Here is a 15,785-nt window from a genome sequence, read left to right as displayed (position 1 = left end):
GAGAATAGAAGGAGAGATCAAGAATTTCCCAGACAAGAAAAAGCTCCAGGAGTTCATCACCACTAACCCAGTATTAGAAGAAATGTTAAAGGGACTTCTTTAAATATAAAAGAAAAGATAAAAAATGTGAAAATATAGTACAGAAAAAATTTCTCACTGACAATGGCAAACAATAAGAGCAGTGGATCAACCAACTAGAAAGCTAGTACAAAGGTTAAAAGATAAAGGTAGGAAAATCATGTGTAATTACGACAATGAATTAAGGGATACAAACAAACACAAACTAACAAAAGTAAAAAATAATTACAAAAACAAATGTGGAGGGGGTGAGTAAAAACAGTAGTGATTCTAGAATGTGGTCAAACATAATTGACCAACATCTTAAAATAGAGTGCTATGAACACAGCTTGGTTATATATGAAGCACATTATAACCACTAACCAAAAATCTAAGAGATTTAAAAGAAACAAAGACAAAGGATTCCAACATAACACTACAGAAAGTCATCAACATACAAGAGAAGAGAGTGAGAGAATAAGAAAGGAATGAAGAACTCAAAAACAATCAGAAAACAATAAAATGACAATAACTACATATAGTATATCAATAACTTCATTAAATGTAAACATAAATGCTCTAATAAAGACACAGAGACACTAAATAGATTTTTAAAAATCCAATTAACAAATGGGCAGAGGACCTGAAGAGACATTTCTCCAAAGAGGACATACAGATGGCCAATAGACATATGAAAAGATGCTCAACATCACTAATCATCAGAGAAATGCAAATAAAAACCACCACGAGATATCACCTCACACCTCTCAGAACAGCCATCATCAATTAATCAACGATCAACAAGTGTTGCGGAAGATGTGGAGAAAAGGGATCCATCGTGCACTGTTGGTGGGACTGCAGACTGGTGCAGCCACTATGGAAAACAGTTTGGACGTTCCTCAAAAAATTGAAAATAGAACTACCTTACGACCCCACAATTCCACTCCTGGGTATTTATCTGAAGAAACCCAAAACAATAATTCAAAAAGATAAATACTGTGTTCACTACAGTCTTATTTACAACAGCCAAGATATGGTTGTTGGCTGGTGTCCACTGATAGATGATTGAATAAAGAAGATTTTATATGTACACACACACACATACACACACACAGACACACACATATTATATAAAATGGAATGCTACTGGACCATAAAAAAAGAATGAAGTCTTACCATTTGCAACAACATGGATAGACCTAGAGGGTATTAGACTAAGTAAAGTCAGTCAGACAGAGAAAGACAAATACCATATGATCTTACTTATATGTGGAATCTAAAGAACAAAATAAACGAACAAATAAAATACAAACAGACTCATAGATACAGAGAACAAACTGATGGTTGTCAGAGGGGAGGGGGTTGGGGAGCTGGGTGAAAAATGTGAAGGGATTAAGAAGCACAAATTGGTAGTTACAAAACCGTCACAGGGATGTGAAATACAGCATGGGGAATACAGTCAATAATATTGTAATAACTATGTAAGGTGCCAGGTGGGTCCTAGACTAATTGGGGGAGCACTTTGCAAGGTATATGTGTCTATTCATTATGTTGCATACTTGAAACTAACATAATATTGTATGTGAACTATAATGGAAAAATTTTTAAATAATACTAATAATACATTTTTATATTTGAGTTCTGGGGTTCATAAAAACAGAGGGTGCCAAAAAATGTATAACCATTTTAAGAAAGGAAAAAACTGTATTAAAATTGTAATACTCAATATATACCCATAACAAAAGATGAATACAACTCATGTGTATACATTTTTTGGTACCCCTGGTATATATGTGTTACTATCTTGCTTCAGTGACATCAGATCATTGACAACTGTTCTGTGGTTCAATGTTCTCATATAACAAATGCTTTACACTAACTCTTTAACTCAGTGGTCACCAAACATTTTCTTAAATGGCCAAAGACCAAACATTTTAGGCTTTGAAAGCCATCCAGTCCCTGCCACTGCTACCCAATGCTACTGTTGCCCCGCAAAAGCACCCATAGACAATCCTTAAGGGAATAAAAGTGGCTTAAATCTCCTGTCGCCTGAAAAGCTGTACATATACTAATGCAAATTTTAAACTTTCTAAGGAATGTGTTTGGTGGAGGAAATTTACTCTGAATCATTTCAGAAAATAAACAACAAAAAAATCGCTCTTGAATCTACCCTTTCGAAAAATACGTATTTTCATGTATTAGATTCTTTAAAGAAAAACTCCCCTGCAGATTTACTGAGTAAAAGGCTTCAATGGAAGTTCAAGGGATATCTTTTAATTGCTTTTGGTGAGGAAGAAATGGGACCAGGAAAGAATGTTTCTTAATCTTTCTTAAGCAGCCTCCCATGAGCTTGGCATTGGACCACAGGGGCTAGCAATGCCCACATTTTCTGCATATCCAAATGAAGGAGGCTGCGTGGTCTGAGACCTGACTTGATATGGTCTCATGTAGCTGAAGACTTACCAATGTTAATCTCATCATCAGTCAGAGTGTCTCCAATGAAATCAAACTGAAAGGACTGCAGCGTCTGGGAAAATTTCTGAACAGCTGTGGAATAACCTGCAAAGGAAGGAAACAGGAGACACGGTCAACATGAATGCCCCCTGACTGATTCCCTCATCTCTGGTAGGGCAGATGGGAGAAAAGCAATGGGAAGGCCTCCCAGCCAGTAGCAACTTGCACGGAATGATGTTTAAAAAAAAAAAATCACACTGTCAGTAGATGTGAGCAACCAAAACCACAAGTAAAGAGGAAAAAAGACAGTTTAAGTGTAGTGCAGTCTTTCTTTTACGTTATGAGACGTGTTTTATCTTCAATCCCTTCCTCTCTAACCTGTTCAACTCAAAGATTGTAAGACCTAAAGCTGCTTATTATAGTCCTAAGGACATCTTTTTAACCATTTGCTGAATGCCCTTTATGGGCAATAGATTAGATGTTTTCTCACTTCATCACCAAACAAATACAGACAATCATTCTACAAAGAAAAAATTAGCTCCAGGTCCCAGAGCCTGCTGGGAGAGTCGGAACTAGAAGCCAGGTGGTCCATCTGCCTCTCCATGTCATGGAAAGGAGCCTTTCCATGACAATGTGGCAACACCTGGACTTTTTAGGCATTAACCAGATGACAGCCTGGGTTAGAATACTACGTGGCAGGGGAACAAATTTAACTTATTCACAGAGTATTCACCAAAGGACCTAAATTAGGGAGGGAATGAATGAAAAATCTGAGGGTGGTATGGACAGAGGAGATACGTTTTTATTTTTGGTCAATGATTTTGAATTTTAGTAAACAGAAGTTTAATGATGGTATAAAATAAAGTCATAATTAGCTACCCCTTTGACAAGTTATCTTTATTGAAATTTTTAAAGCATGACCTGTATCAAGAGGTCAGGACAACTTTCCAGCCTTGCTACTCCAAGAGAGGTTCCCAGGCCAGCAGTAGCAATGTCACATGGGAGCTTGATGGAAGTACACATTTCTGTGTCACACCCCAGATCTGCCATCAGAAACTGCGGTTTTATACAATCCCTTGGGGATTTTGTATGCTTTTAAAAGTTTGAGGAGCACTGTTCTAACCAACTAAAGTAACACACTAGAGCATCGGCTAGGATAATTCAAGCTTGCTGGTTATTTTGGTTCCCTGTTCTCATTTCTTCTTTCACTCCCTAGTTTCCTCATCCTCCACCTTCACATCCATCAGATACACAGGCTTACTGAGAGTTTCTGCTCTCAGGCTAACAGAAACGGAGACAATGCAAACAGCATCTATTCCTTTCAATGAAAAGCTATACAGTTAAGCGATCACAGTCAAACACAAAACGTGTTCAGATATTTGGCTAGAACAGATTAACCTGCCATGAATTTTATCACCATCTTATTTATGTCCCGTGTCCAGAAGTATTTATTTTCAGTATTTAGAGCCTTGACCCTTTGAACACATCATTGGTAGTAATAATAAATAATAATAATAATAAAGATTTTACAGAGATTGGGAACTGCAGACCAAGTTACTATGCTTTCTCTAATTTCCACACTTTAGAATCACATTTCCCACTTCAAATCTGGGCCACATAAATGTGAGAGTAGGATGCACAGCCTGCCTTCCATATTTCATCAGGAAAGCGAACACAAAACTGGCTCCATGTCTGGAAAAAAAAATCGCTTTTGTCTGGCCTCCTTGGCCAGCAGAAGAAAAGCACAAGCCCAGAATTCCCCATGTGCTCTCTGTTTCACTCAGGGAAATTAAATAAAAATATCCACTATGTTGCCCATTCACACAAATCAGGATTTCTTAAATTTTACTTGAGCCAAGCAAGGTACAGTTATTAATCATTCTTCTTTTAGAATTACCTCAACATTTCAGAAACCACAAATACGATTTTCAACATTTATAGTATTTTGTAAATGAAGGCATGGAGTGAGGAAGGAGTTACATTCATTCCCTTTTTCATTATTTGCACCACTTCTTAATTTTCAAAAGTTTTTCAATTACAGTTGGCATACATGATTACATGATTTCAGATGCAGAACCGTGTCTTCTTCATTTACTCTTCCCAACTATCCAAAGGTAGGTATTACTATTCTTACCTCATAAACAAACAAGAAATGAGACAATGCCGACAAATTACATTCATAAATATGAACAACCATAAATTAACAGCTCTTCATGGAAAGGTCTTACTTATTTTGCCTCTGTACTGAGAAAAGTACCAGGAAAGATTCGTATATATTATATTTATTTATTTAAACTTAAATTTTACTGAACTTCAGTACTCCTTAGAGTCCATACTGTGCTAACGTATTTTAGGAATCACCCTCAACGTTCTTTTTCTGTGTGTCCTTTGTTATATGACTTCTGTTTAGCTAGACTTCAGGTGATTCTCAATGATGGGTGTTCTGTAGTTTAGTTGTAATTTTGAGGTGGTTGCAGGAGGAGGCAAGTACAGTGTTTACTCACTCCACCACCTTGACCAGAAGACTCGTATATTTTAGATAAATGAGTTTGGTAACTTCTGAACTGCAAAGTGTCAATAGCTAACTGAGAAGTGCTTGTAATGTATGGGACATTTATTTCCTTATCATCCTACAATTCACTGCATTACTCCAAACCATGTAAGTTTATCATTTTATCCTCCCCAATACTTTTCTATCCCTGTCCACCAACCCATGATCTCATAATTTTTTCAAACTTTCTTTGAGGGTTCTCTACCACCTTCTTATTTATTCATGTGTCCTCTATGATGTTTTTCCCTCACCTTTTCCTTACTCATTCTAGAATGTAGTTGGGTAATGCTTTTTAGGCAATTGAAGTTTTGTGGGAATGAGGTAGAATATAAAGAGGCTTAATTAGTTAATTAATTAACTAATGTTATAGATACCAATTTTCTTTTAATCACTACTTTTTTAAATCATACAGAATATACTCTTTTACGTCTAACTTATTTTGGTCTGCACAGTGTCTTGTAAATACATCTATGAGAAATTCATTTTTTGTTGCTGTGTAGTATTCCATTGGTTAAATATGCCATCATTCATTCATTCACCTATTCGTGAATATTTGTGATGTGTCTAGTTTTTCCCTATTATCAATAAAGCTGTTTAAAACATTCATGTATAAGCCTTTCTGGGACACATGTTTTCATTTCTCCCAAGTAAATACCTAGTGGTCCAATGAATTTCAGTTGATCCACATACTTTTTAATTTTAACCATTCTACTGGGTGTGTAGTAATATCTCACTGCAGTTTTAATTTGCACTTTCCTGAGTAATAATAGTGCTATCTTAGTATATACTTATTGGACACTTGTAATATTTTTTTTCATGAAGCATATGTTTGAATTCTTTCCCATTTTATAATTTGGTTGTTTGTCTTATTATTTTTGAGCTGCAAAATTTCTTTATAAATTCTGGACACAAGTTTTTGTCATATATGTGTATTACAAACATTCTCTAAATTAACGAAAGCTTAACAATCTGAGGACTGTGATCAAGACAAAAGACTGAATCTTGACAGGAATAGTGAACTGTATGGTACATTAAGTTAACCTAATCAAATCACCCTCTCCCCCGCTCTACAGCAGCACTGAAAACCAACAGCCTCACAACCACAGTGGCTGTGAAAACCAACAGGCTGGCAGCCCCTGGAGGAGAAGACAGAACTGGATGGGAGTTTCACAAGGCCCCACTCTCAAATTATTATCACTGTTTGTTCATTTTGACAGGCCCATTCTTAGGGCTTGCCTTTGTCCTGACCAAAGCTCATTCTGTGTAAACAGCGCTGTCACTGGGCTATTTGTCAAAAGCACTCATCTCAAGTTATTCAAAATTGTGTTGGTCTGAGGTGATGTAAGGGTTGAAGTTATCAAGAGGTTGACCAAAGCACTTGGGATAAAAAGAATGACAAATTGGAGAATGGCATTCCCATAGAGGGCCTGCAAAGCTGCAACCTATTCCTAGAAATCTACAAAGACGGGTACAGGCACAGGAATGTATGCACACCCCAGGCTGTGTGTATGCTTGCGAGAGACTTAAGAAGGCCCTAAGCTCTCACTTCTGGCTGACCTTGAGACCCTGCACAAGCAGGGAGAGAATGGTAAATTAAGGCAGAGTTGTAAACTACCTGGCTAAATGTTGAAGGCATGCCAGAATACACACACAGAGCCCTTCAGCAAAGGCTGGGAGACTTACTGGTTCCAAATGCTTCATGAAATCACTGTCCAATCGTGATCTGAACACTAAGGTAATCCACCAAAGGCTTCAGTGGCTTCACACAACAAAAGATGCTGACCTTAATACAGAATTAGTCCAGGAGGTTAAATAACAAGCAAACAGCAACACACAACAAACCCTGGGGAAAGGGAGAGGATCTAATTTTCAGAGTTCACATGTTATATTACTTTAAATGTACATGTCTCAACAACAAAAAAAGAATTAGGAGATACACAAAAGCACAGGAAATATCAGCCCATACTCAAGGAAAAAAACGTAATCAATAGAAACTGTCCATGAGGAAACCCAGACATTGGACTTACTAAACAAAGTTATTTTTTTAATTTTTAAAATTTTCAATAACAGTTGACATACAATATTACATTAGTTTCAGGTGTACAATATAGTGATTAGATATTTATATAACTTACAAGGTGCTCACCCCAATAAATCTAGTACCTATCTGACACCATATTATGACAATATTACTGGCTATATTCCCAATATTGCACTTTACATCCCTGTGACTCTTTTGTAACCACCAATTTGTACTTTTTAATTCCTTTTAAAATTTGCTATTTAAATATGTTCAAAGAATTAAAGGAAACCATGTCTAAAGAACTCAAGGAAAGAATGAGAACCATGTCTCACTGAATATAGAATATCAATAAAGAGTTGGAGGTAATTTAAAAACAACCAACTAAAATTTCTGTAGTTAAAAAGTACAATAATTGAACAAGTACAATCCATGAACTTAAAGACAGATCAACCGAGATAAATCAGTCAATGGAACAGAAAGAAAAAAGAATGAAGAAAAATCATTACACTAATTAACACTAATCCTCCACAGAATTTTCAAAAAATAAAATAGGCAGGAACATTATTCAACCAATTCTATGAGTTCAGTATCGTCCCAATACCAAAACCAGACAAGGACATCATAAAAAAAAGAAAACCACAGACCAATACCCCTTATGAATACAGATGCAAAAATACTTAACAGAATACTAGCAAACTAAATCCAACATATAAAAGAATTATCCACCAGGAGCAAGTAGTATTTACTGCAGGAATACAAGGGTGATTTAACGTATAAAAATCACTCAGTATAACAAACTACATTAAGAGAATTAATATTAATTTACCATCTCAATAGATGCAGAAAAATTTGATGAAATCCAACACCCACTCATGATGAAAACACTCAACTAGAAATAAGAGGGACCCTGACAGAGGCCATCTACAGAAGACCTACAGGTGACATCATACTCAATGATGAATGACTAAATGCATTTTCACTAAGGCCAAGACGAAGACAAGAATGTATGCTAAGCTCTCACCACTTCTATTTGGCATTCTACTGGACAATGTAGCCAAGAGAATTCAGTCAGGAAAAGAAATAAAAGGCATCCACATTGGAAGAGAAGAAGTGAAGCTATCTCTATTTGCAGATAACATGATCTTATATATAGAAAGGCCTAAGGTAGCCACAAAAATACTATTAGAACTAGAAAACTAGTTTAGCATGTTATAGGATACAAGATCAATATACAATAATCAATTGTATTTCTATACATTATCAATGAACAATTCAAAATGAATTAAGAAAACAATTCTACTTACAATTGCATTAACAAATGAAATACAGAGGAATGAATTTAACAAAAGTGTAAGACTCTACATTGGAAATTAGAAAACATGTTTAAAATAAATTAAAGGATATCTAAAATAGGGCCGGCCTGGTGGCTCAGGCGGTTAGAGCTCCATGCTCCTAACTCCGAAGGCTGCCAGTTCGATTCCCACATGGGCCAGTGGGCTCTCAACCACAAGGTTGCCGGTTCAACTCCTCAAGTCCCGCAAGGGATGGTGGGTAGCACCCCCTGCAACTAAGATTGAACACGGCACCTTGAGCTGAGCTGCCGCTGAGCTCCCGGATGGCTCAGTTGGCTGAAGCACGGGCTTTCAACCACAAGGTTGCCGGTTCGACTCCCGCAAGGGATGGTGGGCTGCGCCCCCTGCAACTAGCAACGGCAACTGGACCTGGAGCTGAGCTGCGCCCTCCACAACTAAGACTGAAAGGACAACAACTTGAAGCTGAACGGCACCCTCCACAGCTAAGACTGAAAGGACAACAACTTGACTTGGAAAAAAGGCCTGGAAGTACACACTGTTCCCCAATAAAGTCCTGTTCCCCTTCCCCAATACAATCTTAAAAAAAAAAAGAATATGTAAAATGGAAAAGCATCCCATGTCCATGAATCAGAATACTTAATATTGTTAAGATGGCACTAAGCCACAAATTGATCTACAGATCCAACCCATGCCCTACAAAACCCAAGCTGCCTCTTTTTCAGAAATTGACAAAAATCCTAAAATTCATACAGAAATGCAGGGGACCCAAAACAGTCATGAGAATCATGAGAAAGAAGGACAAAGTTAGAAGACTCAACCTTCTTGATTTGAAATTTTACTACAAATCCATAGAAATAAAGACAGTGTGGCATGGGCATGAGGATAGAAACACTGATCCATAGAATAGAGTTGAGAGTCTTTAAATAAACCCTTTTCATTCACGGTCTATTGATGTTTCGACAAGGCTGCCAAGGAAACTCAATGGAGAAAGAAAAGTCTTTTCAGGAAACGATGCTGGGATCACTAGGTATTGACACGCAGAAGACGAAAGTTGGACCTCTTCTTCATAGCAATACTCAAAATGTATTATAGACCTTAACATAACTTAAAATATAAAACTCTCTTAATAAAAAATAAGCAGGACTTTTCATAACCTTGAGTGTGTCAAAGCCTTCATAATTATAACACCAAAAGCACAAGTGACAAAAGAAAATATAGACACACTGAACTTTATCAGAATTAAAACACTTTCGTAGTTCAAGGCACACAATCATGAAAGTGAAAAGAATATATCTAAAGGGACTTGCATCCAGAATACACACACACACACACACACACACACACACACACACACACACACAGAGGGTGCCAAAAAAATGTATACACATTTTAAGAAAGGAAAACTGTATTAAAATTGTAATACTCAATATATACCGATAGCAAAAGGTGAATACAAGTCACGTTTGACTTCTGCAATTACAAGAGGTGCTCAAAGTGGTTACTGTCAGCCTCTAGACACTTCTGATGACAGCGAACTACTGCTTAAGCAGCGTTGACCAAAGTGTCCACTTGTATGCATTTTTTTGGCACCCCTGGTATCTTTACAAACATATATGTGTATGCAAATATAATATATAACTATATTTACAAATATAATACCTAGAACAACAACTAAAAAAAATCTACAAAGAGATACACTCAAGCAGGGTCTCAAAGATATATCTGCACCCCCATGTTATTCACAATGGCCAAAAGGTGGAAACAACCCAAGTGTCCATCACCAGATTAATGGATAAAGAAAACGTGATACAAACATACACTGGAATATTATTCAGCCTTAAAAAGGAAGGAAATTCTGATACATCCTACAACATGGATGAACTTTGAGGACACCATGCTACATGAAATAAGCCAGCCACAAAAGGACAATGTTTGATATCACCTATATAAGGTATGGAAAGTAGTAAAACTCATAGAAACAGAAAGAATGGTAGCTGCCAGGGCTGAAGGGGGAGGGGAAATGGACTGCTGTTAGGTAATAGGTATAAAGTTTCCGTTTGGAAAGATGAACATTATCCAGACTGGTTACACAACAATGTGAAAATACTTAACACTACTGAACACACTTAAAAATTCTTAAGGTGGTAAATTTTATGTTATGTGTATTTTATCATAATTAGGTTTTTTTTAAAAAAGAGATACACTCAAAACCATTACGAATAAATGAAAATGGAATTCTAAAATAAGTTCAAGTAACCCAGAGAATATCCAGCAAAAAAACATAGAAACGTAAATAGAGAAAACAAATAAAGAAGTATAAAATGACAGACTTAAGCACTAACATATAATTATATTACATATAAGTGCTCTAAATACACAAATGAATTAGATTGATAGAAAGGGATTGATAGAATAAGAAAAATGCAATTATATGATATCTAGAAGAAATTCCTTTAAAACAATATAAGCACATTGAAAATAAAGGGATGTAAAAAGGTACTATGCAAACATTAATTTTTAAAAAGCAGGGATGAACATATTAATATCAATTAAAGTATCAATCAGAGCAAAAAGAAATAACCATGGATAATGATAAAGGAATCCACCAAGAAGACGTTTCTAAACATGTATGCATAAGACGTTCAACATACAAGAAGCAAACACTGATAGAACCTTAAGAAGAAAGACACAAATCGCTCCTCTCTCAACAATTGATAGAACTGGACAGAAAATTAGCAAGGGTAAAGAATGCAACGATAACAGCTTTGTGCTCATTTTTATACACGGAACTGCTTCACTATTTTTCTAATCCATAGTGCAATATATGGTCATAGTGCAATATATGGTTCAACATTTTTATCTGCTCTATAGTAACAATTTCTGTTCTTCTGCTGCTTGTTTTCCTCATTCTCTCTTTATTGCTTCTATGTTATCTTTGTTTTTATCCCATACGGGTTCCTTTTGAATCTAGCTCATATATAAATGAGTGTATTCTTCCTCAACCCTCTGTTTTCAGTCCATAGAAGACATCCAGCCATTGACAGCCTACCTAAGGGAATAAAAGCTGTTACACGTAGACTGTGAGTTCAAGGGGCGACAACAGAAGGAAAAAAAAAAAGAAATGACAGAGCTCAGAAGCAAAATGTGAAGAATGATACTACCATGGAAAAAAAATAAAGTAAAAATAAAAAGAATGCAAGGATACCATCAACACAGATAATCTAATCCGCAGTTACGTAACCCTCCACCTAACATCAGCAGGACACACATTCTTTTCAAGCATCCCCATGAAACATACTGAGATAAACTAATGTATTCATTTTCCAGTTGCTACCATAAAAAATTACCACAAATTTGGTGGCTGAAAACAATGGTATCACTTCCCATTCTGTGTGCACTATAAATGGGTAGCATGAAGTAGATATCTGTGATAACAGACTAGTTATGTGTTGACTGAAGTTACAGTCACACAAGTCTACACGTGATAAAATGCAGAGTACTATACATATTCATTGTACCAATGTCAGATTCCTGGTTTTGCGATTGTATTATAATTATGTAAGATGTAACCATTGGAATAAACTGAAAGAAAGGTACAAGAGACATTTCTGTACTACTTTTGCAATTTCTTGTGAACCTGTAAGTATTTCAAAATAATGTTTTTAAAAAGAGGGAAACCTATCCAATTATTAGGTTGATGCAAAATGTAATTGCGGTTTAAAAGGGTAAAAAAAATTGCAAAAACCACAATTATTCTTGTACCAGTCTAATATTTATTGATCTGACAGCAAAACCAGTTTTAGCCACAAGGCTTCCTTTCTGTTCCTTGAACCCACCAGAGACATGACCACTTCGGGGTCATTATAACTTCACCTCCCCCAGATGTCTTTGCTGAAATGTCACGACAGAGAGCCTTCTGCATACCCCCCATACACACATATACACACACCCTACCCCATTCCTGCTTATATTTTATCATTAATATTTGCCAATGTCTAACACACTATATGTTTAATTAATTATCTTGTTTATAGTCTGTCTTCTCCCTAGTATAAGTCTCATGAGAGGAAGGATTTTTATCTATTTTATTCACTGCTCTATCCACATTTATTAGAATAGTACATGAAACAGTATGGACTCAATAAATACTTGTTGAATGCGTGAATGATAAAAAAGAAAATTATAGACCTGTCTCACCCATGTAGATGCAAAATCCCTAAACAAAATATTGGTGAATAAGCAATGTACAAGAAAGTCACTATAAGAAGGAAATCTTGCCATCTGCAACAATATGGATGAACCTTGAGGGCATTATGCGAAGTGAGCTATCTAAGGGAAAGACAAATACTGTGTGATCTCATTATATGTGGACTCTAAAAACAACAAACAAACAAACAATATGCCTCCTGCCAGTATTACAACCCAGGGGCACTTTTCGTAAGGGCATGAGAGCTATCTCTTGATAAAGGCAATTAACTAACCCAGGGCTACTTTAAATCCCAGGTGCATTTTGGATGAACAATGTCTAGCGAACAGCACCCTCAAGTCATGTTACTTAAGGACAAGTTACGGTTTATCTTGGAATATGTACATAATGGGTTGTGTCTGCTTGGTTATTTGATAAAAGGGTGACATTTATTTCTGTCTTTGCAATCTCAGTCATCTACATCCCAGTTCAGTTAATGCTTATTCAACAGTACAACTGTTTTCTTTCTTTCTACATTTATGAAAAGGATTTCCTGGGTTAGGAGGATATTTTACTTTTAATTTTTCCCAACAATATTCATAATAAAAGTATGCTATTCAGTATTAAAAGTGAAATGAATTACATCAATATGTATCAACATGGAAATATTGAGACATCTAAAAGGAATATGCTGAGCGCAAAAATCAAGTTCAATGGTGTATCTGAAAGTATTCTAAATATATAAAACAATTTTATGATCTAACCAGCTAGCTAGCTATCTCTGTGTCTTTTCACCCATCAATAGGGTGCTTCAATCCCCTTTCTATCTCTACCTCTGCTGCTCTGGGGTCTCTGTCTTATGTATGACGGGTTCCCATACTTATGTATTAAATTTGGTTATTTTCTCTTGCTAATTTGCCTCATTATTTCATCATTAGACCAGCCGAAAGAACCTAGAGGAAAGTTTGCTCCTCCCTCACAATAATAACTGGCTTTTCCCTGTGACGCCTGTGTTCTTTCCAAAGCAGAGAATTGTTTTTTCACCAAGTTTCTTACATGATGTTTGTGGCAGCAACTGGCAGTTCAGCACGCACTAGCAGCTGGGGTTAGGGACACAGAGAGAACCTCTAAGCAAAAGTGAAAACCTGGCACCCATATAGGCGCCTAGTCTTGCCAGTGCCTTTTTGCTCGCTGTGCCTTTTGGAAGTAGTACTGAATTCCAAGTTCAAAGTGATGCCCTCTGGGGAAAATTGTACCTTTGTGATCCTTTTTAAAACTTATCACCCATAGTAAGAACCTGGCTACAGGCCATGGAAAGGTTATACTGCTTGGGTATTTAATCTACCCACAGACCGCTGAGCTTCCTGGGTTCTGCTTCGACTTATTAACATCTGAAAAGCTCGCCTTTTTCAGATTGACTGAGTACTGGACCCTTCTCTGATTCCCAAGGGAAATCTTTAGTTCTCCTTGGCAGAGATTCTGCAAAAGACTACTCTCATTGGTCATTGGTAGAAAATGAAAACAAATCAGAGAGGTTAAAGCCTTCAAATGCTCAGAACATAGGCTGCTGCTATGCCTATCGTGGATGGACAAAAGGGTCCTATGGAAAGTAACCTCGCAGGGGGGTCTAATTATAAATTCATCACTGGGCAGGTCATGGTGAGTTGTTAGGGCCCAGGCATGGAACTTTTTAGTAAAAGGCTTATCATTGCCTTAAGCAACCCTATGCATGGTTAACTCGCCTTTGAAATAAGCCATAACCAGCCTCAAGAGAGCACATCCTCTTATGAAGGATCCAGCGATACAATAATACCCCACCTTGCTTTTTCACACCTCCATGCCATCTTCCTTATGTGCCCTCCTTAATTTAAAACGCATTAGAAAAAAACACTGCAAACTGTTATTGTCCAGAGCATTTGAGAGCGTACTCCCCGTTGTTAGTTTGGCTCAAATAAACTCTTATAAAAATTCTCTCCAGTTTGCACATTTCTGACCTGGACACTATATACAGACCTCCAGCAAGTGAAGGAAACAGATTCTGCTGTCTTGATGCAGGAACAACAGCAAATGTCCTTTGGGGTCAGATCTGTCTCTTTAGCACAGGAAGACAAAATTCTTCAGAGACTGACTATTCCATTACTGGCTAGCTTCTAGGTCCATTAAAACTTGCAGAGAAAGGAACCAAAATGCTGCAACTTCAAGTTCACACTCTAGCCCCTGTTAAATTACAATTATGTTACATATAATGGTGGCCAAAAAATGGATGTAAGTGTGATATGAAGTGATATGGAGCCAATGAGATTGGGGCTTCAAAGCATACACACGTGTACACACATACACACACACTCGTACCACACACATGAAAGGACTGTGACAAAGTACATAAAATGTTCACAAGTGACTCTGGGTGGTGAACACACAATGGGATTTATAGATGATGTAATACAGAATTGTACACCTGAAATCTATGTAACTTTACTAACCATTGTCACCCCAATAAACTTTAATTAAAAAAATAAAACGTTCACATTCACAGTGAGTACCTCTCTACCAAAAAACAAATAACTGTCCTTAATTTGAGAATGACCCCCTCCCCTGACTTTGAGGGCCTCTAAACACACTCCTAAGGACCCATATTGACAGGGAAAATTACTCTAATTTAACTAGCATTTTCTACTCTGGTGCCATATAATCCAGTCAGTCATAATCTTATATGTATTGATGCTGATAGTTAATCCAACCTAGAAAGATAGCTGCTTCTCTACTTCTTGAAGCTCACCAGGAAAACAGTTCTTACAGCTTTAACAAACACTAAATTTCACACCTACAGCACACCTTCAACTAACAGACTATAGTCGGAAGGCAATTTTAAAGCTATTTTTGGTAAAACTGCTTACTCTGAAAAGACTGAAGCCCAGGGAGGAAGCACGATTTCCCTACATCACAGAAGTAGCTAGTGCAATGTCAGAGCTAGCTACTGACAGGACAAGATCTGGCTGTGTGCTTTCCTTGGGGAGGAGGTGGGAGAGTGCAACCAAATGCCCGCAGTCTTTTAGTAAACACCATTCTTCCTCTAGCTCTCCTGCTGGATTGTGATAACACTGGATTTGTATGTAGTTAGATTTTGATATAGATGGATTCTGATGAAGCTGGATTTCAATGTTTGGATTCTAGTACAGTTGGAAAATAAATTGGATTGCT

General features: G+C 36.9%; 1 protein-coding gene across 5 annotated transcripts in view; it reads right to left on the bottom strand.

Annotated features, from left to right (window-relative positions):
- OPHN1 (oligophrenin 1) overlaps positions 1-15,785 on the bottom strand; it is a 301,975-nt gene that overhangs the window by 207,816 nt on the left and 78,374 nt on the right. For all 5 annotated transcript variants that reach the window (XM_033108306.1, XM_033108316.1, XM_033108323.1 and 2 more), the window contains exon 3: positions 2,521-2,616. In XM_033108306.1, coding sequence (XP_032964197.1) covers positions 2,521-2,616 — 96 coding nt within the window. The remainder of the gene's footprint in view (positions 1-2,520; positions 2,617-15,785) is intronic.

The sequence above is a fragment of the Rhinolophus ferrumequinum genome, chromosome X (genome assembly GCF_004115265.2).
Source record: "Rhinolophus ferrumequinum isolate MPI-CBG mRhiFer1 chromosome X, mRhiFer1_v1.p, whole genome shotgun sequence".
Classification (NCBI taxonomy): domain Eukaryota; kingdom Metazoa; phylum Chordata; class Mammalia; order Chiroptera; family Rhinolophidae; genus Rhinolophus; species Rhinolophus ferrumequinum.
This window is presented reverse-complemented; position numbering and strand designations above follow the sequence as displayed.